This window comes from Ranitomeya imitator, chromosome 4 (genome assembly GCF_032444005.1).
Source record: "Ranitomeya imitator isolate aRanImi1 chromosome 4, aRanImi1.pri, whole genome shotgun sequence".
Taxonomy (NCBI): Eukaryota; Metazoa; Chordata; class Amphibia; order Anura; family Dendrobatidae; genus Ranitomeya; species Ranitomeya imitator.
The window spans coordinates 525,491,490-525,515,907 of NC_091285.1; the positions used below are offsets into that span (position 1 = coordinate 525,491,490).

At 48.6% G+C, this 24,418-nt stretch overlaps 1 protein-coding gene across 2 annotated transcripts; it reads left to right on the forward strand.

Annotated features, from left to right (window-relative positions):
• Positions 1 to 236: 236 nt before the first annotated feature.
• HYPK (huntingtin interacting protein K) lies at positions 237 to 20,394 on the forward strand. 2 transcript variants are annotated; one of them, XR_011320801.1, is made up of 5 exons: positions 237 to 455; positions 6,907 to 6,962; positions 15,202 to 15,322; positions 16,595 to 16,646; positions 19,886 to 20,394. XR_011320801.1 is itself a non-coding variant. In XM_069766150.1 (4 exons), exons 1-4 carry the CDS (start codon positions 294 to 296, stop codon positions 19,979 to 19,981), a joined length of 366 nt encoding a protein of 121 aa, XP_069622251.1. In that variant the 5' UTR covers positions 244 to 293; the 3' UTR covers positions 19,982 to 20,394. The 2 variants fall into 2 exon arrangements, 1 of the variants encoding a protein (XP_069622251.1); XM_069766150.1 differs by lacking the exon at positions 15,202 to 15,322 and having other exon boundaries at positions 244 to 455.
• The last annotated feature ends 4,024 nt before the right edge of the window (positions 20,395 to 24,418 follow it).

Consider the following 24,418-nt stretch of genomic DNA (forward strand, 5'->3'; position numbering starts at 1 on the left):
TGGTGCTTCTGGCAGCCATTATGGGAGGGTCACCTGTATTTGTGAGGTGGATTCACACAGAGAAATTATACTGGCAAATACATGTTATCTAAAGAAGAAAACACATTATGTTATTTGTAAGAGCGAGTAATGGGGGAGAATGGCACCTGCCAGTCTCCAATATGGCGACAGAGGCTTCATTACCCGGCCACTAGCCCAGCTTCCTTAGCACCGGAAGTGACGTTGCTCGCGGCTGCCGGAAGTACAGTTCCACGCTCAGCTTCCTGTCATATTTTCCGGCACACAGTGGAATCATGGCAGCAGAAGGGGACGTGGAGCTGGAGCTAGAGACTGAGGAGAACTGTAGCGAGCGGCCGACGGACAAACACCGCAAGCATGACAGCGGGGCGGCCGACCTGGAGAGAGTCACTGACTATGCGGAGGAGAAGGAGATCCAGAGCTCCAACCTGGAGACGGTGAGAGCCTGATAGGGGAGCCAGCACTCGCCGTCCTGGGCTGTGCATGTGTGATGGAACTACAGGGCGCAGCAGGCTGTGGCCTCACCGGCTCCATAGTGAGCAGCGCTGCTTACAGCCCCCGGGGTCCAGCATCACTGACATTACAAGCAGCATACCTCCCAACTTTTGAAGTTGGGAAAGAGGGACGAAGTTTAGGCCAAATTTTAGGCCACGCCTCTGACCACACCCATTCACTAGTCACACCCATATCCACGTCTCAACCACACCCATTTAGCACTGCTGATCAAACTGTTCATAAAGAATAATTATAAACAAAAAAATATGGCCACACAGTGCTCCATACTGTATATTGGCCGCACATGATGCTCCATACTGTATATTGGCCGCACATGATGCTCCATACTGTATAATGACCGCACATGATGCTCCATACTGTATAATGACCGCACATGATGCTCCATACTGTATAATGACCGCACATGATGCTCCATACTGTATAATGACCGCACATGATGCTCCATACTGTATAATGACCGCACATGATGCTCCATACTGTATAATGACCGCACATGATGCTCCATACTGTATAATGACCGCACATGATGCTCCATACTGTATATTGGCCGCACATGATGCTCCATACTGTATAATGACCGCACATGATGCTCCATACTGTATAATGACCGCACATGATGCTCCATACTGTATAATGACCGCACATGATGCTCCATACTGTATATTGGCCGCACATGATGCTCCATACTGTATATTGGCCGCACATGATGCTCCATACTGTATAAAGACCGCACATGATGCTCCATACTGTATAATAGCCGCACACGATGCTCCATACTGTATAATGACCGCACATGATGCTCCATACTGTATATTGGCCGCACATGATGCTCCATACTGTATAATGACCGCACATGATGCTCCATACTGTATAATGACCGCACATGATGCTCCATACTGTATAATGACCGCACATGATGCTCCATACTGTATATTGGCCGCACATGATGCTCCATACTGTATATTGGCCGCACATGATGCTCCATACTGTATATTGGCCGCACATGATGCTCCATACTGTATAATGACCGCACATGATGCTCCATACTGTATAATGACCGCACATGATGCTCCATACTGTATATTGGCCGCACATGATGCTCCATACTGTATAATGACCGCACATGATGCTCCATACTGTATAATGACCGCACATGATGCTCCATACTGTATAATGACCGCACACGATGCTCCATACTGTATAATAGCCGCACACGATGCTCCATACTGTATATTGGCCGCACATGATGCTCCATACTGTATATTGGCCGCACATCATGATGCTCCATACTGTATATTGGCCGCACATCATGATGCTCCATACTGTATATTGGCCGCACATCATGATGCTCCATACTGTATATTGGCCGCACATCATGATGCTCCATACTGTATATTGGCCGCACATTATGCTCCATACTGTATATTGGCCGCACATGATGCTCCATACTGTATATTGGCCGCACATGATGCTCCATACTGTATATTGGCCGCACATGATGCTCCATACTGTATAATGACCGCACATAGCTACTCCTACACACACGGCTCCGCTCCATACACCTCGTACACACACGGCTCCGCTCTATACACATTGCACACGCTCCGTATACTTTGAGCACGCATGGCTCTGCTCTGTACACCTCATACACACGTGGCTCAGCACTGTACACCTCGTACACACGTGGCTCCGCTCCATACACCTTTCACACTCTGCTCTGATCCGCACACCTCTTACACACACGACTCCGCTCCGTACACCTTTCACATGCTGCTCCGCTCCGTACATCTCGTACACACCCGGCTCAGCTCCGTACACCTCGTACACACGCGGCTGTGCTCCGTACACCTCGTACACACGGCTCCGTACACCTCTTACACACGATTCCGCTCTGTACACCTTTCACATGCTGCTCCGCTCCGTACACACGCGGCTGTGCTCCATACACCTCGTACACACGCGGCTGTGCTCTGTACACCTCGTACACATGGCTCCGTATACCTCTTACACACGACTCCGCTCCGTACACCTTTCACATGCTGCTCCGCACACCTCGTACACACGCGGCTGTGCTCCGTACACCTCGTACACACGGCTCCGTACACCTCGTACACACGGCTCCGTACACCTCGTACACACGGCTCCGTACACCTCGTACACACGGCTCCATATACCTCGTACACACGTCTCCGCTCCGTACACCTTTCACATGTTGCTCCGCTCCGTACACACGCGGCTGTACGAGGTGCACCGAGCGGAGCCGCGTGTGTGTACGAGGTGCACCGAGCGGAGCCGCGTGTGTGTACGAGGTGCACCGAGCGGAGCCGCGTGTGTGTACGAGGTGCACCGAGCGGAGCCGCGTGTGTGTACGAGGTGCACCGAGCGGAGCCGCGTGTGTGTACGAGGTGCACCGAGCGGAGCCGCGTGTGTGTACGAGGTGCACCGAGCGGAGCCGCGTGTGTGTACGAGGTGCACCGAGCGGAGCCGCGTGTGTGTACGAGGTGCACCGAGCGGAGCCGCGTGTGTGTACGAGGTGCACCGAGCGGAGCCGCGTGTGTGTACGAGGTGCACCGAGCGGAGCCGCGTGTGTGTACGAGGTGCACCGAGCGGAGCCGCGTGTGTGTACGAGGTGCACCGAGCGGAGCCGCGTGTGTGTACGAGGTGCACCGAGCGGAGCCGCGTGTGTGTACGAGGTGCACCGAGCGGAGCCGCGTGTGTGTACGAGGTGCACCGAGCGGAGCCGCGTGTGTGTACGAGGTGCACCGAGCGGAGCCGCGTGTGTGTACGAGGTGCACCGAGCGGAGCCGCGTGTGTGTACGAGGTGCACCGAGCGGAGCCGCGTGTGTGTACGAGGTGCACCGAGCGGAGCCGCGTGTGTGTACGAGGTGCACCGAGCGGAGCCGCGTGTGTGTACGAGGTGCACCGAGCGGAGCCGCGTGTGTGTACGAGGTGCACCGAGCGGAGCCGCGTGTGTGTACGAGGTGCACCGAGCGGAGCCGCGTGTGTGTACGAGGTGCACCGAGCGGAGCCGCGTGTGTGTACGAGGTGCACCGAGCGGAGCCGCGTGTGTGTACGAGGTGCACCGAGCGGAGCCGCGTGTGTGTACGAGGTGCACCGAGCGGAGCCGCGTGTGTGTACGAGGTGCACCGAGCGGAGCCGCGTGTGTGTACGAGGTGCACCGAGCGGAGCCGCGTGTGTGTACGAGGTGCACCGAGCGGAGCCGCGTGTGTGTACGAGGTGCACCGAGCGGAGCCGCGTGTGTGTACGAGGTGCACCGAGCGGAGCCGCGTGTGTGTACGAGGTGCACCGAGCGGAGCCGCGTGTGTGTACGAGGTGCACCGAGCGGAGCCGCGTGTGTGTACGAGGTGCACCGAGCGGAGCCGCGTGTGTGTACGAGGTGCACCGAGCGGAGCCGCGTGTGTGTACGAGGTGCACCGAGCGGAGCCGCGTGTGTGTACGAGGTGCACCGAGCGGAGCCGCGTGTGTGTACGAGGTGCACCGAGCGGAGCCGCGTGTGTGTACGAGGTGCACCGAGCGGAGCCGCGTGTGTGTACGAGGTGCACCGAGCGGAGCCGCGTGTGTGTACGAGGTGCACCGAGCGGAGCCGCGTGTGTGTACGAGGTGCACCGAGCGGAGCCGCGTGTGTGTACGAGGTGCACCGAGCGGAGCCGCGTGTGTGTACGAGGTGCACCGAGCGGAGCCGCGTGTGTGTACGAGGTGCACCGAGCGGAGCCGCGTGTGTGTACGAGGTGCACCGAGCGGAGCCGCGTGTGTGTACGAGGTGCACCGAGCGGAGCCGCGTGTGTGTACGAGGTGCACCGAGCGGAGCCGCGTGTGTGTACGAGGTGCACCGAGCGGAGCCGCGTGTGTGTACGAGGTGCACCGAGCGGAGCCGCGTGTGTGTACGAGGTGCACCGAGCGGAGCCGCGTGTGTGTACGAGGTGCACCGAGCGGAGCCGCGTGTGTGTACGAGGTGCACCGAGCGGAGCCGCGTGTGTGTACGAGGTGCACCGAGCGGAGCCGCGTGTGTGTACGAGGTGCACCGAGCGGAGCCGCGTGTGTGTACGAGGTGCACCGAGCGGAGCCGCGTGTGTGTACGAGGTGCACCGAGCGGAGCCGCGTGTGTGTACGAGGTGCACCGAGCGGAGCCGCGTGTGTGTACACGAGGTGCACCGAGCGGAGCCGCGTGTGTGTACACGAGGTGCACCGAGCGGAGCCGCGTGTGTGTACACGAGGTGCACCGAGCGGAGCCGCGTGTGTGTACGAGGTGCACCGAGCGGAGCCGCGTGTGTGTACACGAGGTGCACCGAGCGGAGCCGCGTGTGTGTACGAGGTGCACCGAGCGGAGCCGCGTGTGTGTGTGTGTACACGAGGTGCACCGAGCGGAGCCGCGTGTGTGTGTGTGTACACGAGGTGCACCGAGCGGAGCCGCGTGTGTGTGTGTGTACACGAGGTGCACCGAGCGGAGCCGCGTGTGTGTGTGTGTACACGAGGTGCACCGAGCGGAGCCGCGTGTGTGTGTGTGTACACGAGGTGCACCGAGCGGAGCCGCGTGTGTGTGTGTACGAAGTGTACTGAGCGGAGCCTCAGCCGCGTGTGTGCACCAAGCGGAGCTGCAGCTTGTAATTAGCACATGATGATACAGTGACTGACTGTCATAGGGGATTAGCACTTTTATGCCTGGGGAAATAAAGCAGCCACATTGATTAGTGTTGTCACTCTCTCCCTGGGAGCTGCTCCTCCTCCACAATGCACTGGACGGAGGAGTCATCTCTGTGACATCCACTACTCACTGATCTGCATCTGTCCCATTAGCAGCCTCCAGTCCACTCATGGTCTGCTGCTTACATTGCCGCCGGCACCCAGGCTGTGTCCGGCTGTGTTATGTACTCACCTCAGGTGTCCCCTCTCTCTGAACTGTGAGGCACACTGAAGACTCAGGAACACACCGACGGGGAAGGGGCGTGGCCTAACAAAAGGGGGCGTGTGACAGGAGCTTCAACTGTTCTGTCTGCGGGAAGCTCTGCGTCCCGGGCAGGACAGACGGGGCAAGCATCAAATCCGGGGCAGTCCCGCACAATGAGGGACGGTTGGGAGGTATGCAAGCAGTTCTGCCCACAGCAACCAATCACAGCGCAGCTTTTACTTCTCGAGAACAGAATAAGAGGTGACAGCTTTGCTGTGATTGGCTGTTATGAGCAGAGAGCTTTTCTTCCTGGCAGGTTGTTGGAGGGGTCTTCCAGCTCCTTCAGAGATTATTGCTCCAATGCTCCAGGCAGGCAAATAACCCCTGAGTTTCTACATACACTCTGGGGGTCCAGTGCGGCCTCTCCTTGTCCTACAGTCAATCACTGGGGTCAGTGGTGCTGCTGGTCTAGATGGTGTGGGTCATTGATCGCAGTGATTGGCTGCAGCAGTCCTGTGTGCTATAGTCGTGACATCACTGCTGCAGCCTTCCGTGAAGCCCGGAGTGACTCTAGAGTGGAGGAAGATGAGGTAGAAGGGCACACAGCCATAGATTCTCTCATGTGGAATATATGTTAATGGCACTCTGATCATGGTGTGCTCCGATCTGTTGTCAGTGCCCAGAGACCGGACTGCTGGAACATGTCATCTGAGTGTGGTCCCATGTTTTCCACACACTCATTGTCTTACATGGCAGAGTATGTTCCGAATATCAGATCAAACTCCGACATGGCGGCTCGGCCTGTGGAGGAAAAAGTGTCTCGCCATAGAATAACATTGGTCATGTGAAAGGGAAGCTATGTGGGTGCCCGTCCTACATCTCATCTGCATAGAAAGGCCTCTGATATATAGCAACTTGCCTGATCCAGCACTGATTGGCGGATCACATGAAGATAGAGGAGAAAAAATGAAAAGTGGCACTCGTTGCAATTTTAACAGTCCTTTGTTCCAGTGAACATGACCAGAGGAGCGGTAAGCAGGGGGTGTGCGGGAGTGGAGTGGGCGATTGCCGCTTCGTGCTGGAACCAGCGCTTCTACAGATCCAACTTGTACTGTAGGGCATCACTGCACAGTTTGACCCATAAGCGCTCTGGTTGTGGATTGCCCTTTTTGCATTGTGATTTTTTTTTTTTGTGTGTGTGGGTGCGGCATAAATGGAAACGCTACGGCTGTCACATCCACAGGATCTTTGTTCCTGATTTTCTCTGCAGCTCATGTGTGAGATGTCATTGACAACTCTTAGCATGTCTAACATGTGCTAGATCAGCTGTGGGATCGGCAGGTTTTATTGTGCCCCTGGATGTTGGCTCAGAGTTGGTAGGTACCTGTACGTGTGTTATAGAATCCCGCCCTGCTCCAGCCGAGCAGGAGCCATTCCTGTGTAACTTTGGTCTGATTGTATTTTAGGCCATGTCAGTAATTGGAGACAGGCGGTCAAGGGAGCAGAAGGCCAAACAAGAACGGTGAGATCATCCCTTCTACTAATGTACAGGCACGACTCCCATCATTCTGATGTGTCCCCTCTACATATTACATAATGTTCAAGTGTAAGGAAACTAAGATTACAATGTGCATGATGAAATAATGACAAGATACTATAGAATTAAATCTTCTGCTTTTTTGTCACAGTGTAACCGCACACAGGCACTTTAGCTGCAGAATTTCTATTTTCTTACCGTCAGTGTAGATTTCTCTATCGCCTCATTGGGGGACACAGGAACCATGGTGTATGCTGCTGCCACTAGGAGGCTCTGACACTACGCACAAAAAAAGTTAGCTCCTCCTCTGCAGTGTACACCCCACCAACTGGCATTATGAACTTCAGTTTAGCTTCGTGTCAGTAGGAGGTGGACACGGGTCTTTCATTAGACCCTTATCTACCTCAATGTGCGTCGTTTTCTTTCAGATTTTCCGGAGGGATACAGGGTGAACAGTCACACCTGTAATCCCACAATATGGACTGAGTACGGCATGTACTGCCACCCCGTATCCTCATAGATCCCTTAGCACAGGGGTCCCCAACTCCAGGCCTCGAGGGCCGCCAACAGTGCAGGTTTTCAGGATTTCTTTAGTTTTGCATTAGTGGTAATGTGATCATCTGCACAGGTGATGATTCCAACCCCTGTGCAATACTAAGGAAATCCTGAAAACCTGCACTGTTGGCGGCCCTCGAGGCCTGGAGTTGGGGACCACTGCCTTAGCAGGACAAAGATCCTAGCACTCAAGCATGCTCAGAAGTCCGGTCCGCCACCCACTCGCCCACCAGAGCCTGTCGGTTGCGGAGACAAGGACGTCCATCACAGCTCCTGGACGTCTCATTCCTCTTCAGGTTAGTAACGGCGTGGGATGTTTGAGGTGAGTATTTTCCCCATCCCATCCCAGATCATTCAAAGGAAAGGTGAGGGTTTTTGTATGGGGAAGGCACTGTGTCCCACAGTTTGGGGGTCCAGGGCTCTTACCTCACCCTGGATCTCTCTTCAGTTTCCCTTGTGCGGATGGTTCCCTTTTTCTCAGTATGGGTCCACCATGGAGGAGGTTCACTGTGGCGGTAACGCCGAGGCCTTGTAACGTCTCTGCGCTGTCTCTGCCCCCATGGCGGTCACCATGTTTTAATCCAGGCCTCTGCTTCCGTCGGGGCCTAGTCCGGCCGCAGTGCCTTCTGCCCCCCGCTCTCTCCTTCGGGTGGGCTAGCCTTGCAGGGCCTCCACGCCGCGGTTTCCCTTCCCGCTGGCCACCGGGGGCTAATTTAGGCCCCGTCTTCTGTCGGAGCCTAGTGCGGCGTTATGGCTCTGTCGCCCGTCCTCTCTTTCCGGCGGGCTTTTCTCCCACCCGTCTTCCCTTCTTCTCTCCAGCGCTTAGCCCCGCCCACTCCTCCCGGCCTCAGCACAGACTGCGGCCGGCGCCATCTTTGTACCCTCATTCGTGCAGCTTCAGCACCGGCTGCTTTCGGCGCCTCTTGGCTCGTGCTGCGGACTTCAGAGACCTGCACGTCCTCCTTTTCAGCAGCGCACGTTTTTTGCACTGCTTCATCTACAGTCACCATTCCCAGCGTGTGGACCCAGCAGTGATTCCTCCTACAGGACCTGCTTTCCCCGACGACCTCCTCCATCCATCCTCTACAGCAGAAGCTACCCAGGACATCTGCCGTGAGTAGTTCTGCACTGCAGACTGATACTCTTCCTTCTTTAGTCAGACACTTTTTGTGCTCTCCTTGAAAGGGCAGGTTCCCCTCAGGTAAGTCTTCTCCCACCTGTCAGGACTGCAGCGATTCCACTGTACCCACCGTTCAGGAGCCCCCCTTTGCCCCGAGTGAGAGTGAGGCCCCTGTCCTAGGGTGGGCTTCCTCTCTGTCTTAATCTGTGGCGGATATCACCAGGGTATCCCAGAACCCGGTGTCCGTTCTTGATAAGTTGCGCTTGCAGACCTCCGCGGTAGCCTGCAGGTCACAGGAAGCCCGTCTGAGCCTGCCAAGATAGGCCGTAAAGGGTACAGAGAGGAGCGCCGCCCGACTCCTCTTCTCGTTCCATCTCGCCTCACGGTCCATCTCAGAGGTCAGGTTCTTCCCGATCCTCTCCCCCGAGTCAGGCGAGGCGTTCTCGGACGCACCTTCAGAGGGACGTTTTGGAGCTGCATTCTGACCAAATCGCTAACATGAGGGATATGGTTCAGAGCCTCATTGGAGCAATCAACCAGACCTGTGGCATCAAACATTCCTCTACGGAACCCGCGGATCAGGCGGTTTCATTTAGACGGTCGAAGCCATCTTCCAAGGTCTTCGCTCCTCACCCTGAATTCGAGGAGATCCTGACCGGAGAAAAAGAGAATCCAACCAGACGCTTTCAGAGAGGAAAGCGCCTTGGCGTTTTATATCCTTTTTCTCCGGAGCTCACCGCTAATTGGGCTGCTTCTCCCTCGGTGGATCCTCCAGTTTCCAGGCTGTCCACCAACACGGTCCTTCCGCTGTCTGGCGGAGCATGTCTGAAAGATTCTAACGATGGTCATAGAATCCTTTGCGAAGTCAGCCTTCGAAACGGCTGCGTCTACTTTTGCCTGGCCATTGCTTCTACTTGGTTTTTAAAATCCATATCCAACTAGGTCAAACAACTACGTCGGGGCATCCTGGACAGGGCCCCACCTGGACAGCTGGCGGAGCTTGCCAACCAGATTTCTCATGCGGTGAATACTGGGTCTCCGCTTCCCTGGATGCTGCGCCTTTTGCGGCTCAGGTGTCCAGCAATGCTGTAGCCATCCGCCAGACCGATTGGCTCAAGGCGTGGCAGGCGGACTTGTCTTCTCTAAAGTCCCTTACCAGCCTGCCTTTTCAGGGTTCACGTCTCTTTGGTTCTAAGCTGGACCAAATCATTAAAGATGCCATCGGGGGCACAAGTTCCCTACTTGCCCAGCCTAAACTTCGCCGCCCTCCTCCTAGGCAGCAATTTCGGACTTTTCAGCCCTTTCGTCGTTTCGCGACCTCAGATTCCTTTTACCAACAGCAGAGGCCAGAAGCACGTCAAGAGAAGAAGAGGGTATCCTTTAGACCTACTCCTTCCTGGCGTTCTTGCTACTCCCAAGGTAGATCTTCCAGGTCAAGGACTGAAAGATCCACCTTGGCATGACTCACGACAAGAACCTAACCCACTTCCCAGGCTGGGCGGCCATCTCCTCTTCTTCAGAGATGTCTTGATCTCCTCAGTAGAGGACGCATGGGTCAGGGGGAAGTTGTATCCTCGGGATACACAATGGAGTTCGTTTCACGACCCCGGGATCGATTCTTAGAATCCCATTCCCCCCCCCCCCCCCCCCCCCCCCAAGAGACCCTGCTCTAGCTTCAGGTTTTTTCATAGCCATCGCTTCTCTCCTCAAATCCGGGGTAATCGTTCCCATCCCAGAAAAAGAATGGATCACAGGTTTCTTTTCAAATCTTTTGTGGTACCGAAAAAAGATGGCAAAGTTCGTCCCATCCTGGATCTCAAATTGCTGAACAAGATAATTTGTCTGAGACACTTCAGGATGGAATCCCTTCGTTCAGTAATTGCTTCCATGGAGGCTTAGGAATTTCTGTGCTCCATAGACATCCAGGACGTCTACCTCCATGTCCCTATATTCCCAGGACATCACCAATTCCTGCGCTTTGCAGTACTTCAGGAGCACTTTCAGTCCGTCGCCCTGCCGTTCGGTCTCGCAACCGCTCCCAGGGTTTTTGACGAAGATCATGGCAGCGCTGATAGCCATCTTGAGGGTCAGGGACCTAGTACTTTTTTTCCATACCTCGACAACAACCTCATCTAGCCCGTTTTGGGTGGCTTGTCAACAGGAAGAAATCCTGTCTTGTTCCTTCTCAGCGCCTATTTTTTCCGGGCATGCTCTTCGACACCCGTAAAACCAAAGTTTTCCTTCCCGAAGACTAGAGTTCCCAGGGTCCTCAGCTTACCTCCTTCCGATCGGCCATGAAGGATCTGTGCAGGATGGTTCCAACATTGAAAGCGATTCCCTTCGCCTAGTTTCACTCTTGACCTCTTCAGCAGGCCATTCTATAACTGGGACAGGTCTGTTTTTTTTTTTTTCTTCCCTGGATCGTCCGATTCATCTTTATCCTGGGTCAAACGGTCCCTCAACTGGTGACTGACGTTACCTATCATCTCCCAGGGCAGGTCCTTCCTTCCTTCCTTCCAGTTCTCTGGCAGATAGTGATGACGGACACCTGTCTGCTCGGATGGGTGCGGTTTTTCGTCACCTGACTGTTCAGGGTCGTTGGTCGGCGCAGGAGTGATCTCTGCCGATCAATGTCCTCAATTATTTATTTATTTATTTTTTTTTGACCATCTTTGTCTCTTCATTGGGAAAGGATTCTCAAGGGTCTGCCAATTCAAATCCAGATGGACAATGCCACAGCAGTGGCATATGTCAACTTCCGGGGGGGGGGGGCTTGGAGTTCTCAGCCGAGGTATCCAAGATCCTTCTTTGGGCAGAGGCAACGGTCCCGGTGATATCCGCAGTGCATATCCCCGGCGTGGTCAATTGAGCCACCGACTTCCTCAGCCGCGAGGACCTCGCGGCAGGGGAATGGTCCTTGCATCAGGAGGTCTTCCATCAGATTCGATGGGGTAGTCTGGTTGTGGACCTCACAGCGTCCCGAATCAACAGGGAGGTCCCTCGGTTCGTCTCCAGGTCCCACGATCCTCTCGCAGTGGGTGTCGACGCTCTGGCCATTCCTTGGTCGCAGTTCGTGCTCCCCTATCTGTTTCCACCCCTGATCTTTTTTCCAAAGCTGTTGAAGATGATGATCGTTCATTATCATCGCCCCTTCTCTGTTGAAGGTGCCGGTCATTCTCATCGCCCCGGTTTGGCCCAGGAGACCTTGGTTTGCAGAGATCGTCAATCTTCTCGCGGACGCCCCCTGGTGGCTCCAGACAGACCCGATCTGCTGTCCTCATCGTCCGATCTGCCACCCTAATTCTCGGTCGCTCAGTTTAACGGCGTGGCTGTTGAGACCGCAGTTCTAAGATCGTCCAGCCTTTCGGATTGGGTGATTCTCACTATGATCCAGACTAGGAAGCCTTCGTCTTCCAGGATCTACTATCGTACCTGGAAGGCTAACTTCTGTTGGTGCGAGTCCATATCCTTTTTTGCCTTCCTTCAGGCAGGACTGTGTTCGGGCCTTGCTCTTAGTTCCCTAAAGGGCCAGGTTTCTGCGCTCTTCATCCTTTTTCAGAAGACACTATCTTCTCGGCCACAGGTCAGAACCTTCCTTTAGGGAGTAACCCATGCTGTCCCTCCATACAGGGTTCCTGTGGATTCATGGGATTTTAATCTTGTGCTGGAGGTTCTGAGGGGTTCCCCCTCTGTGCCTCTCGGGGAAGTTTCCCTGTCAGTTCTATTTTGGAAGGTGGCCTTTCTTGTGGCCATCACCTCCATCCGACGCGTTTCTGAGTTTGGCGGCCTTTTTCTTGCCGACCTCCTTTTTTGGTTATCCACTAGGACAAGGTGGTCCTGAGGCCTCGGTCTTCCTTCCTCCCTAAGGTGGTTTCCACCTTCCACCTCAACTAGGACATCGTTCTACTGTCCTGTTGTCCAGATCCGACCCATCCTCTGGAGCGATCGTTGAACAAGCTGGACCTCGTCAGGGCGGTGAGGATCTACCTGGCTAGAACGGCCTCTTTCCGGAAGACGGATTTTCTTTCCGTCGTTCCTGATGGCACGCGTAGAGGCCTGCCGGCTTCCAAGGCGACTATTGCTCGCTGGCTCAGAACGGCAATTTTGGAGGCTTCCCGGCCAAGAACAGAGTGCCCCCTCCTGGGATTAAGGCTCACTCTATCCGGGCAGTTGGTGCCTCCTTGGCGGTGCACCACAGGGCTTCCACCCTACAGCTTTGCAAAGCGGCAACCTGGTCTTCCATCCACACATTCGCCAAATTTTACAAGGTCCATACCTACGCTTCGGCGGATGCAAGCCTAGGCAGAAGGATCTTGCAGGCGGCAGTGGTGAGTCCTCTGACCTGATGGAAGTCTGTTTTTTTTTTTTTTTTTTTTTCCCACCCCAGGGACTGATTTGGGACGTCCCATGGTTCCTGTGTCCCCCAATGAGGCGATAGAGAAAACAGGATTTTTGGTTGCTTACCGTAAAATCGATTTCTCTGAGCCTTCATTGGGGGTCACGGCTCCCTCCCATATTATTCAATTTCTATGTTCTATGACTGTTCTCATGTTTACAGTTCTCATGTTTGTAGTTATTTCAACCTTATTATTTTTCTCCTACTGCTTTCTCACTAACTGACGTTCATAATGCCAGTCGGTGGGGTGTATACTGCAGAGGAGGAGCTAACTTTTTTTGTGCATAGTGTCAGAGCCTCCTAGTGGCAGCAGCATACACCATAGTTCCTGTGTCCTCCAATGAAGGCACCGAGAAACAGATTTTACGGTAAACTACCAAAAATCCTGTTTTTTCACCCCTAAATGCGCATGAATTGCAGACTTTTAAAGGAAGCATGTCAGGAGGTTTTTAGACCCCAAAGTATTATTACAGTAAAATGCATGTAATCGTGATCACTTCCATACCCTCACATTATATGTCCTTGATTTTATCTCGAAATCCATTGGTGAATTCTTATTCAAATCGGCTCACAAGTGCAATGTGCTTGGCCTGTACATTCAGCTGTCAGGCCGCTCGCCCTCTTTCTCCTTCTGGTGCCGGCCTCCTGGCAGTGATTGACAGGTCACCTTTCTCTGTGAACTGCTTCCCTGTGTATGTCATTTCCAGGGGCGGCGCATGCACAGTAACGTAGTGTTTTTAAAAAAAAAAACCCAACCTAGTCATCTGCGCTCCCTGGGAATGACAACGCCTGCACGAGATGAGTCTTTGTGACCTGCTCCCTCGCATCAGATCTCACGCAGGTGCCATTGTTTCCGAGGGTGGCGCATGTGTAAATGGATGGTCCAGCTCTCGCAATGTTATTGGGACATTACTGTGCATTCTCCACCTCAAGGGATCTGGGGCGCCGATGGATTATGAAACAACGGAGACATGGACTTAAATAATCCTGTAGAATGTAAGCCTGCAAGGGCAGGGTCCTCGCCTCTCTGTATCAGTCCGTCACTGTTAGTTTGTTTACTGTAAGTGATATCTGTAACTTGTATGTAACCCCTTCTCATGTACAACACCATGGAATCAATGGTGCTATATAAATAATAATAATAAATATTAAGGTATGGAAGTAATCATCATTACAGGTACTTTACTGGGCTGACGTTACTTTGGAGTCGAACAACCTGCTGACAGGTTCCCTTTAAATCTGCTGTATGTCAATTCTTTCTGTGGATTTGGATTGTAAATGTCACCTAGTTCTGTGTGAGGCTGAAATGAGTTAAATGAAATGATAGTGAATTCCGACATGATTACATAATTGGAATATATGCCTATTTAGCGATTTACACACATTAGTTTTGGGCATTTCTCCTGGTGACAGATTACCTTTAACTGCATTTATTCTTAGAGGGGCTTTCCTGTTCAAATATATATTTAATGTAGCAAGATAAACAACTTGTATAAGTCATTTAAAAAGGTGCACTTATCTGAGGATATCCAGTCCTAGCATCTTGACTTCTGGCTTGTATGTGACATGGGTAATCTTTTCTTGTGCCTACTAGTGATGAGCGAACATGCTCTGATAAGGTGTTATCTCAGCATGCTCGTGTGCTAACCAAGTGACTTCAGCGTGCTTGAAAAATATGTTTGAGTCCCCGCGGCTTCATGTTTCGCGGCTGTTTGACTGCTGCAAAACATGCAGGGATTGTTTACCAAACTGGCTATCCATGCATGAACTATGGCTGTTGAACAGACGCGAGACATGCAGCCGCGAGACATGCAGCTGTGGGGATTCAAACATATTCGAGCACGACGAAGTTGCTCAGATAGCACATAAGCATGCTCGGAAAACATCTTATCCGATCACATTCGCACATCACTAGTGTCTACACATGGCCACTGCTATGGTCAGGCTGGCTGACTCATTTCTATAGCTAAGCTAGCCTGCTTCCCACTTATACTATGCATTGACCATGACAGAAAGAGGCTGGCTTAGCTGCACATGCCTGCAGTAGACTTGCTGGGACCGTCATTGATATTCATATATTGGGACACTTAAGTTGTATATCTTGATATTTTTGACGCTTTTTTTTTTTTTAACTAGTCAAGTTCTTTTAAAAGGTTTTTGTCTACAATGGTGAATGATGGCATATCCTCAAGATGGGGACCCCATGATCCATACGATGAAGTGGTTACAGTGCTAGCTTAGCAACTGAGATTATTGCAATAGGGGCTCAGCAAGGTATAACATGCTTAAATAAGCCTAAAAGAATAATAGAAAACCCTAAAATCTTAATATATACTTACCTTGTAATGTCTTCACATTCTGTTCCGTCCAGATCCCAGAATTCGAAGCGGCGGATGTTCACCGACCTCCATATTGGGACACCCAAGTGATGGATGTCTCAATATGGAAACTGCTGGTGGTACCAGCCTCTTGCGTGGTACCACCAGCGGAACACCGTCGCACCACACACTGTTTACACCGTACGCAACACACACACACACACACAGAGACACACACACACACAGAGACACACACACACACACACAGAGACACACACACACACACACAGAGACACACACACACACACACACCGAGACACACACACACACACACACACACAGAGACACACACACACACACACACAGAGACACACACACACACAGAGACACACACACACACAGAGACACACACACACAGAGACACACACACAGAGAGACACACACACACAGAGACACACACACACAGAGACACACACACACAGAGACACACACACACAGAGACACACACACAGAGACACACACACACAGAGACACACACACACAGAGACACACACACACAGAGACACACACACACAGAGACACACACACACAGAGACACACACACACAGAGACACACACACACAGAGACACACACACACAGAGACACACACACACAGAGACACACACACACAGAGACACACACACACAGAGACACACACACACAGAGACACACACACACAGAGACACACACACACAGAGACACACACACACAGAGACACACACACACAGAGAGACACACACACACAGAGAGACACACACACACAGAGAGACACACACACACAGAGAGACACACACACACAGAGAGACACACACACAGAGAGAGACACACACACAGAGACACACACACACAGAGAGACACACACACAGAGAGAGACACACACACACACACACACAGAGACGCACACACACACACACACTGATTCTCAACGCTGCAAAGCCTGCCCCCATCGTGACATTACCACCCTCCATCTAGTATATTATACCTACACTATTGATACTGTATGGTTCCTGTGTTATTGTGACATGCTTATCCCAGACTGTAATTTATTTAAATTTTTGTGTGAAACTTAGAAGTTAATATATCATATAACAAAAGCCATTCGTCATGGCCTATTGGTATAATGTGCTTTCAGGATGAAGGCTAATCTTATGTTGGGTAAACTGCTAAAGAAATGCTTTTTTGTTTCAGAGAAAAAGAATTGGCAAAAGTTACCATCAAGAAGGAAGATGTGGAGCTTATTGTGAGTATGAATTAGTTTGAAAATGCCTCCAAAGATGTGGAGCTTAACAAAGCTTTCTTGGCCTAATATATTGATGAAAACACCTCCTTAGGGCAGTTCATCAGTTAGTGTTCAGTGGAGGTCCAGCAATCCCACCGATCATCTGATAACTGCTTCTACCGAACACCACAGCTTTGCACATTTAGTGCTGAAGTTTATCTCCCATTCACTTGATTAAAATATATTTTTATACTTTTCTCAAGTGATAGTATTAATAATAATCTTTTATACGGTGCTAACATATTCCGCAGCGCTTTACAGTTTTGCACACATTATCATCGCTGTCCATGATGGGGCTCACAATCTAAATTCCCTATCAGTATGTCTATGGAATGTGGGAGAAAACCGGAGAACCCGGAGGAAACCCACACAAACTCGGGGAGAACATAGAAACTCCTTGCAGTTGTTGTCCTTGGTGGGATTTGAACCCAGGACTCCAGCGTTCTATGTAAGGCATACCAGGCACTTTGTCAAGAAGTCAGATCTGCTCTCAGTTGCACACTCACGAGTGTGATTTTGCATTTCTAAAACTCGCATTAAGGCGTTTTCACCAGTTTCTTGGCTTAACCTCTTAGGACCCAGGGGTATTTCAGTTTTTGAATTCCTGTTTTTTGCTCCCCTTCTTCCCATAGCCATTACTTTTTTTTTTTTTTTGGTCAATATGGCCATGTGAGGGCTTGTTTTTTTGGGACAGGTTGTGCTTTCGAACGACATCATTGGTTTTAACATATCATGTACTGGAAAACGGGGAAAAAAATTCCCAGTGCTGTGAAATTGCAAAAAAAGTGCAATCCCACAGTTGTTTGTTTTTTGTTTTTGCTTTTTTTACCATGTTCACTAGATGCTAAAAATGACCTGCCATTGATTCTCCAGGTCATTGAGTTCAGACACCAAACATGTATAGATTATTTATTTAAATGGTGAGGAAAAAAAATCCAAAATTTGTTAAAAATGGTGCCATATTCCGAGATCTGAAGTGTCTACATTTTTCGTGTTTTAGAGCTGGGTGAGGGCTTATATTTTGCACGCCGTGATGACGTGTTTATTGATACTATTTTGGTGTAGATACAATCTTTTGATTGCTCGTTATTACAATTTATTGCAATGTAGCAGCGACCCAAAAAAAAAAAATGTAATTCTGGTGGTTTTATTTTTTTTTTTTCTCGTTATACCGTTTAGCGATCATGTTAATTTTTATTTTGATCGGGCGATTCTGAACTCTGCGTTACAAATTTGTATATTTGATTTTTTTTATTTATTTATTTTTTTTAATTGGGCGAAAGGGGAGTGATTTGAACTTCTAGATTTTTATTATTATATTTGAATGTTGGAAATTAGGTAACCTGATGAGCAAATGCAGTGTAAAAGTAGTGAGAAAAAAAATCAACATGACATGCCAGAATTGCTTGTTTTTTGTGGTCATAAACCATTTTTATGGTTGCTAAAAAAAAAAAAGTAATAAGCCATAAAATCATTGCATCTACCCCAAAATTGTATCAATAAAAACATCAGTTCGGTGCAAATTTTGAATATCTGAAAAAATGTTTTTGCCATATACAAATTTGATAAACTACCATAGAAAAAACCCGATCAAAAACACCCAACAAAGTTGTAATGAAAAATTTACAAATATTTTATTAGATATAAATAAAACAGGATATTTGACAAGGCCAGGGAGGGAAGAAAAGTACACTCAGGCCACAATGTGCACAGGCAAACGGCAGGGGTACAAGCATGTGGGCCATCAAAGTAGAAACAATCAATATCATAGTTCCAAAGGAGGACTCAGATGAAGTCTAAATAGTTGCACCGAAAAGGAACATATAGAACTATAACCGGCCATAACTGGAAAGGTATACCCTCATGAAGAATGTATCTAATAAATGCAACAGTGGCTACTCTTTTAATTATACATGATTACCTGAGCAGGCACGGAAGAACGATGGTCCACAGCATGTACCCACCCCAACGCGCGTTTCGGCGTGATGAGCCTTTCTCAACCCCGTGATGAGCCTTTCTCAACCCCTTGAGAAAGGCTCATCACGCCGAAACGCGCGTTGGGGTGGGTACACGCTGTGGACCATCGTTCTTCCGTGCCTGCTCAGGTAATCATGTATAATTAAGAGTAGCCACTGTTGCATTTATTAGATTCATTCTTCGTGAGGGTATACCTTTCCTGTTATGGCCGGTTATAGTTCTATATGTTCCTTTTCGGTGCAACTATTTAGACTTCATTTGAGTCCTCCTTTGGAACTATGATATTGATTGTTTCTACTTTGATGGCCCACATGCTTGTACCCCTGCCGTTTCCCTGTGCACATTGTGGCCTGAGTGTACTTTTCTTCCCTCCCTGGCCTTGTCAAATATCCTGTTTTATTTATATCTAATAAAATATTTGTAAATTTTTCATTACAACTTTGTTGGGTGTTTTTGATCGTGTTTTTTCTATGGTAGTTTATCTTATGGTAGCGATTATCCCATAGATATATCCGTTATGGCCCTTTAATAGAATTGGATTGTATGTTACTTTCTCATAACTGTTATATGGGCATGCTTCTCATGAAGCTGTGGCTTTCATATACAAATTTGGTATTGCCGTAATTATACTAACCTGAAGAACTATGTTGCCAGGTCACTTTTTCTCTGAGAGTGAATACTGTAAAAAGTAAAAATAATTGTTTTTGATTTTTTTTTTTTTGCAATTTCAACACACATTTTCTCCTATTTTTCTAGTAAAAAACAAACAAACAAAAAAACTAGCCCTCATGTTGCTATGGGGGCGGAAAATTAGTTATGGCTCCTGGGAAGAGGGGAGGAAAACAAAGACGTAAATGCTAAAAATGTCATAAAATTGGGTTATGAAGGAAGTTAGTGATGTTATCATTTAGATGTATCTGATGTAAACTGCCATTCCAAAGACATTCTGATTGGGGCTCACAATCTAAATTCCCTATCTGGGACAGCGATGATAATGTGTGTAAAGCGTTGTGGAATATGTTAGCGCTATATAAAAAATAAAGATTTTTATTATAATCAATTTGGAAAAATGTTAAATACCTGTGAACGATCACATAACAGAAGAGTTTTCTTACCTCTGTAATAAAAACAAAAACCGCTTTGAGTAATGATTGATCATCCTTCGGGGTAAAGTGTGTTGTCAGGACGGGGAGTTCTCGTATTAATGCTTTCTCTTATTTCAGATGCATGAAATGGAGATTCCTCGATCGGTAGCAGAACGAAGTTTGCGAGAACACATGGGAAATGTGGTAGAAGCGCTCATTGCTCTCACCAACTGAACCTCTAGTGCCAAGAAACTTCTACTGATGGTTTCCATATCTTACAGGAAAATCTTTGACTAGAGGAACAGGAAACCACAAAATATGGACTGTTCGTTAGGACAACAATGTTTGTGGAATAAAAATCTCCTTGTAGTTCTACGCCGGCTACTCAGTAGTTGGTGTCCTTGGAAAGTTTTGGTTCAGTGGAACTAAATATTTCCCGGTACCATGTTCTGTCATGTGCCTCAACCAGTAGATTTGACCGTGGGTTATTGTACGTGATCACTATGAATGACCAATCCTGTTCTATAACAAAAATAAACATAATTGGCAGAGTTTAATCCTTTCCCTATTTTTCATAATATTTTATTATGCAGGAAATTAGCTCAGTTTAGATTGAGGTATGTGAAATAAAGTTGTTTTAATACCGATCACATTGTGGGGTTGTGTGATGTATTGGTGTATTGTTACTACAGTGTTGCTGTATGGGGGTCGTTGGGATAGTGTGTGACTTTGTATGGACACACCCTATTTCTATGACTGCTGGGCGGAAAAATTGTGCTGCTGCTCAAGGCAAACATGGTATAAACTACTCACTGTGCCCAGTCTGTTATATTGGCACAATGCCTTGAATATTGCATTTGTTTCCATGTGTGAGTATGACAAGTCATGGCGACATGAATGGTTCTCGCATACTGTAGGGATGTTACTAGACATGGGAGAATCCATTCGCAGGACTGGCCAGGTCAGTGATCTACTATATAATGGTCGCGGCCTCTGTCTGTCATGGAAATCCAAGTCGCTGATTCGTCGTGGCAAAATGCCCACGACCAACCAGCGACGGGCGCAGTGCGGTGGCAACAAGACCGCTCCTTCCTCCCCGCAGTCAGTGCCCGCTCCATACTCCCCTCCAGTCAGCGCTCACACAGGGTTAATGGCAGCGCTAATGGACCGCGTTATGCCGCGGTGTAACGCACTCCGTTAACGCTGCTATTAACCCTGTGTGACCAACTTTTTTCTATTGATGCTGCCTATGCAGCATCAATACTAAAAAGATCTAATGTTAAAAATAATTTAAAAAAAAATCATCATATACTCACCTTCCGGCGCCTTTCCCGCTCCTTGCAACGCTCCGGTGACCGGTCCATGCATTGCGATCTCGCAAGATGATGTCATCATCTCGCGAGACCGCAATGCACTCGAGACCGGAGCGCGCGAGGAGTGTCGGTAAACGCTTCCTGGATCCAGGGGCCAATGGAAGGTGAGTATATAACTATTTTTTATTTTAATTCTTTTTTTTTTTTTAACAGGGATATGATGCCCACATTGCAATAAACTACGCGGGCTGGGCAATATACTACGTGGACATGCATATTCTAGAATACCCGATGCGTTAGAATCCGGCCACCATCTAGTTTGTTTTATAATCAGGGCTGTGGAGTCAGTAAGCCAAACCTCTGACTCAACTCCTCAATTTCATTGACTTCCAACTCCACAGCATTGGTCTCTACTGAGCATGTGCATAAAGTGCAGCACAGATTCATCTAAACTAGAAGCCGAGATCCTTAAATCAGGAACAGACCAGACATTTATAGGACACTTTATAACTTTCCCAAATTTATATGCAAACATTTACAGCACATCCTGCACTGAACTAAACCCAATGTATTATATGTTTTAAGAGTCTCTCGATTTTATACCGACTCCAACTCCACCAAAATGGACACTGACTCCACAGCCCTGCTTATTACAGCCCATTGACGTTCCCCCTACGATGATGTCTTGGAAGGCTTGTCACAACAGCTAGGGGTCTGCTGACAATCATGCTTTGAAAGCCAGGAGCTGTGGTTCATTGGAGACCATGTTTTTTTTGCTGTATGAAAAAATATAAAAGTTCAAATTGCCCCCCTTTTCAATGATTAAAAGTTAAGGAATTAAAACAAAACAAAAAACATCTGGTAATGCTACACTCATAAAATTCTGATATATTAAATAAATTAACCTTAATGGCAGAAAAAATATCAAAACATCAGAATTGCAGTGTTTTTTTTTTTTTGTTTTTTTTCACCAGTTCAACACAACTCAAAGAGATGCAATAGGATATAATAAAAACATATCTACCCCAGTGATGTCAATTGGGCAGCATGTATCAGACACTGGCTGCATGAGTTCATCAATTTATGTCTAAATCTCTTAAGTGCTGCAGCATTTGAGAAAACATACTTTTAAAGCTGCCAGGGACTAATCAGACAGGTGAGTCCTCGGCGGCTTCTCCCAGCCCGCTGCCCTTGAGTGACAAGGCTATACACGAACCTGGATAGAGAGCCGTCACTCCAGGGGAGGAGGCATTGGGGACCCACCTGTCTGAATAGTCTCCGGCAGCTTTAAAATTGTTTTTTTTTCCCTCTAAAGTCCTGCAGCGTTTCAGAGTGACGCATAGTGTTGAATCAAAATAATAGCAGTGCAATATGACTAACCAGATTGATCACTGTTTTTGGTATAAATTATATTACCACATGTGAAACAGTTTACCGGTTGGTGCAGAAAAGTCTAAGAAAACCAACAAACTCAGCATTCATGATCTGCATGTTTCTGAGTCTGTGTATTACAATAATTAATTGAAAGGGGGGGGTGTTCAAAATAATGTTTCTGTGAAGAAACAGATGTGAATCAGGTGGCCATTGTTCAACCCCTTTCCGACATCGGGCGTAATAGTACGCCGATGTCGGACTCCCTTTGATGTGGGCTCCAGCTGGGAGCCTACGTCTTTCCCAGCGCATGTCAGCTGTTTTGAACAGCTGGCACGTGCCCAGAACAGCTGCGATTGGAACCCGTTAAATGCCGCTGTCAAACGCTGACAGCAGCATTTAACATGCACTTCCGGAAATCCACCCATCGGTGACCCCTGTCACGTGATCGTGGGTCACCGATGGATTGGCATGACAGAGGTTTGAAGACCTCTATGGTTGTCACTGCCGAATTGCTATGAGAGCCGCCCAGTGGACGGCTCTCATAGCAAGTTAGTAATTCTGCTACATACAGGCGATTTGAACATCGCCTGTATGTAGCAGAACCGATTGGGTTATGGCAGTTTCTTGCCTTCCATGGAGACTATTGAAGCATGCCAAAAGTAAATAAAAATTTTTAAAAATATGAAAGTTCAAATCACCCCCCTTTCATCCTATTCAAAATAAAAAAAGAAAAATCAAACACACATATTTGGTATCGCCCGATCTATAAAAAAAAATTAACCTGTTCACTAAATGGTGTAGCGAGAAAAAGTAAAACTCCAGAATTGGGTTTTTTTTGTCGCTGCAACATTGCATTAGAATGTAATAATGGGCTATCAAAAGATTGTATTTGGACCAAAATGGTATCAATAAAAACATCAGAATATGGTTAATATTTTTTTTTAACAAAGTTTGGATTTTTTTTTCTCTTTGATAAAAAAAAACAACCTAGACATATTTGGTATCTACGAACTCATAATGACCTGGAGAATCATAATGACAGGTCAGTTTTAGCATTTGGTGAACATGGTAAAAAAAAAATCCAAGAAACCGTTGTGGAATTGCACTTTGCACAGTTGTGAGTCTGCGCATGTTCAGTGACTATTGCTGATGTCACTTAGGCTGGTCTGACTCCCCGCCTGACGTGGTGAACTTGACAACGTGGAAAACTGTTCAGAAACTTTCCCACGCTAATGAGTTTATGTCTGGTCAGGTGAGGGGGCTGCGCAGGCAGCTTTTCATTCATTCCTCTGTGGTTTACAGCCCAGCTGGCAGCATTAGCACCGCTCCGGGTTGTAAACTAACCTCTTCAGATGGATTGCAGCATGGGACTTGACTGTACGGCGGACAGGTATGGAATATTGTTGTATTTTTATTTTGCTTTTTTTTGTATAGAAGAACGAGGGCTTTGCTTTGATTGAGAGTGCAATAAAGATGTTAAACCTGTGTTTCATTATTTAATTAAAAGACTATTCTTAGTGTGTGCGCGCGCATTTTTAACCCTTTCATACTATTGGATTAATAATGGATAGGTGTCTTATTAACACCTTATTGACTGTTGAAAAGTAAATGATGGTCCAACTAAACGCAAACCGGATGTAATAGCATGCCGCTGCAAGATGCTGTGGTAGCCATGCTGGTTCAGTATGCCTTCAATTTTGAATAAATCCCCAACAGTGTCACCAGCAAAGCACCCCCACACCATCACACCTCCTCCATGCTTCACGGTGGGAACCAGGCATGTAGAGTCCATCCTTTCACCTTTTCTGCATCGCACAAAGACACGGTGGTTGGAACCAAAGATTTCAAATTTGGACTCATCAGACCAAAGCACAGATTTCCACTGTTCTAATGTCCATTCCTTGTGTTCTTTAGCCCAAACAAGTCTCTTCTGCTTGTTGCCTGTCCTTAGCAGTGGTTTCCTACCATCTATTTTACCATGAAG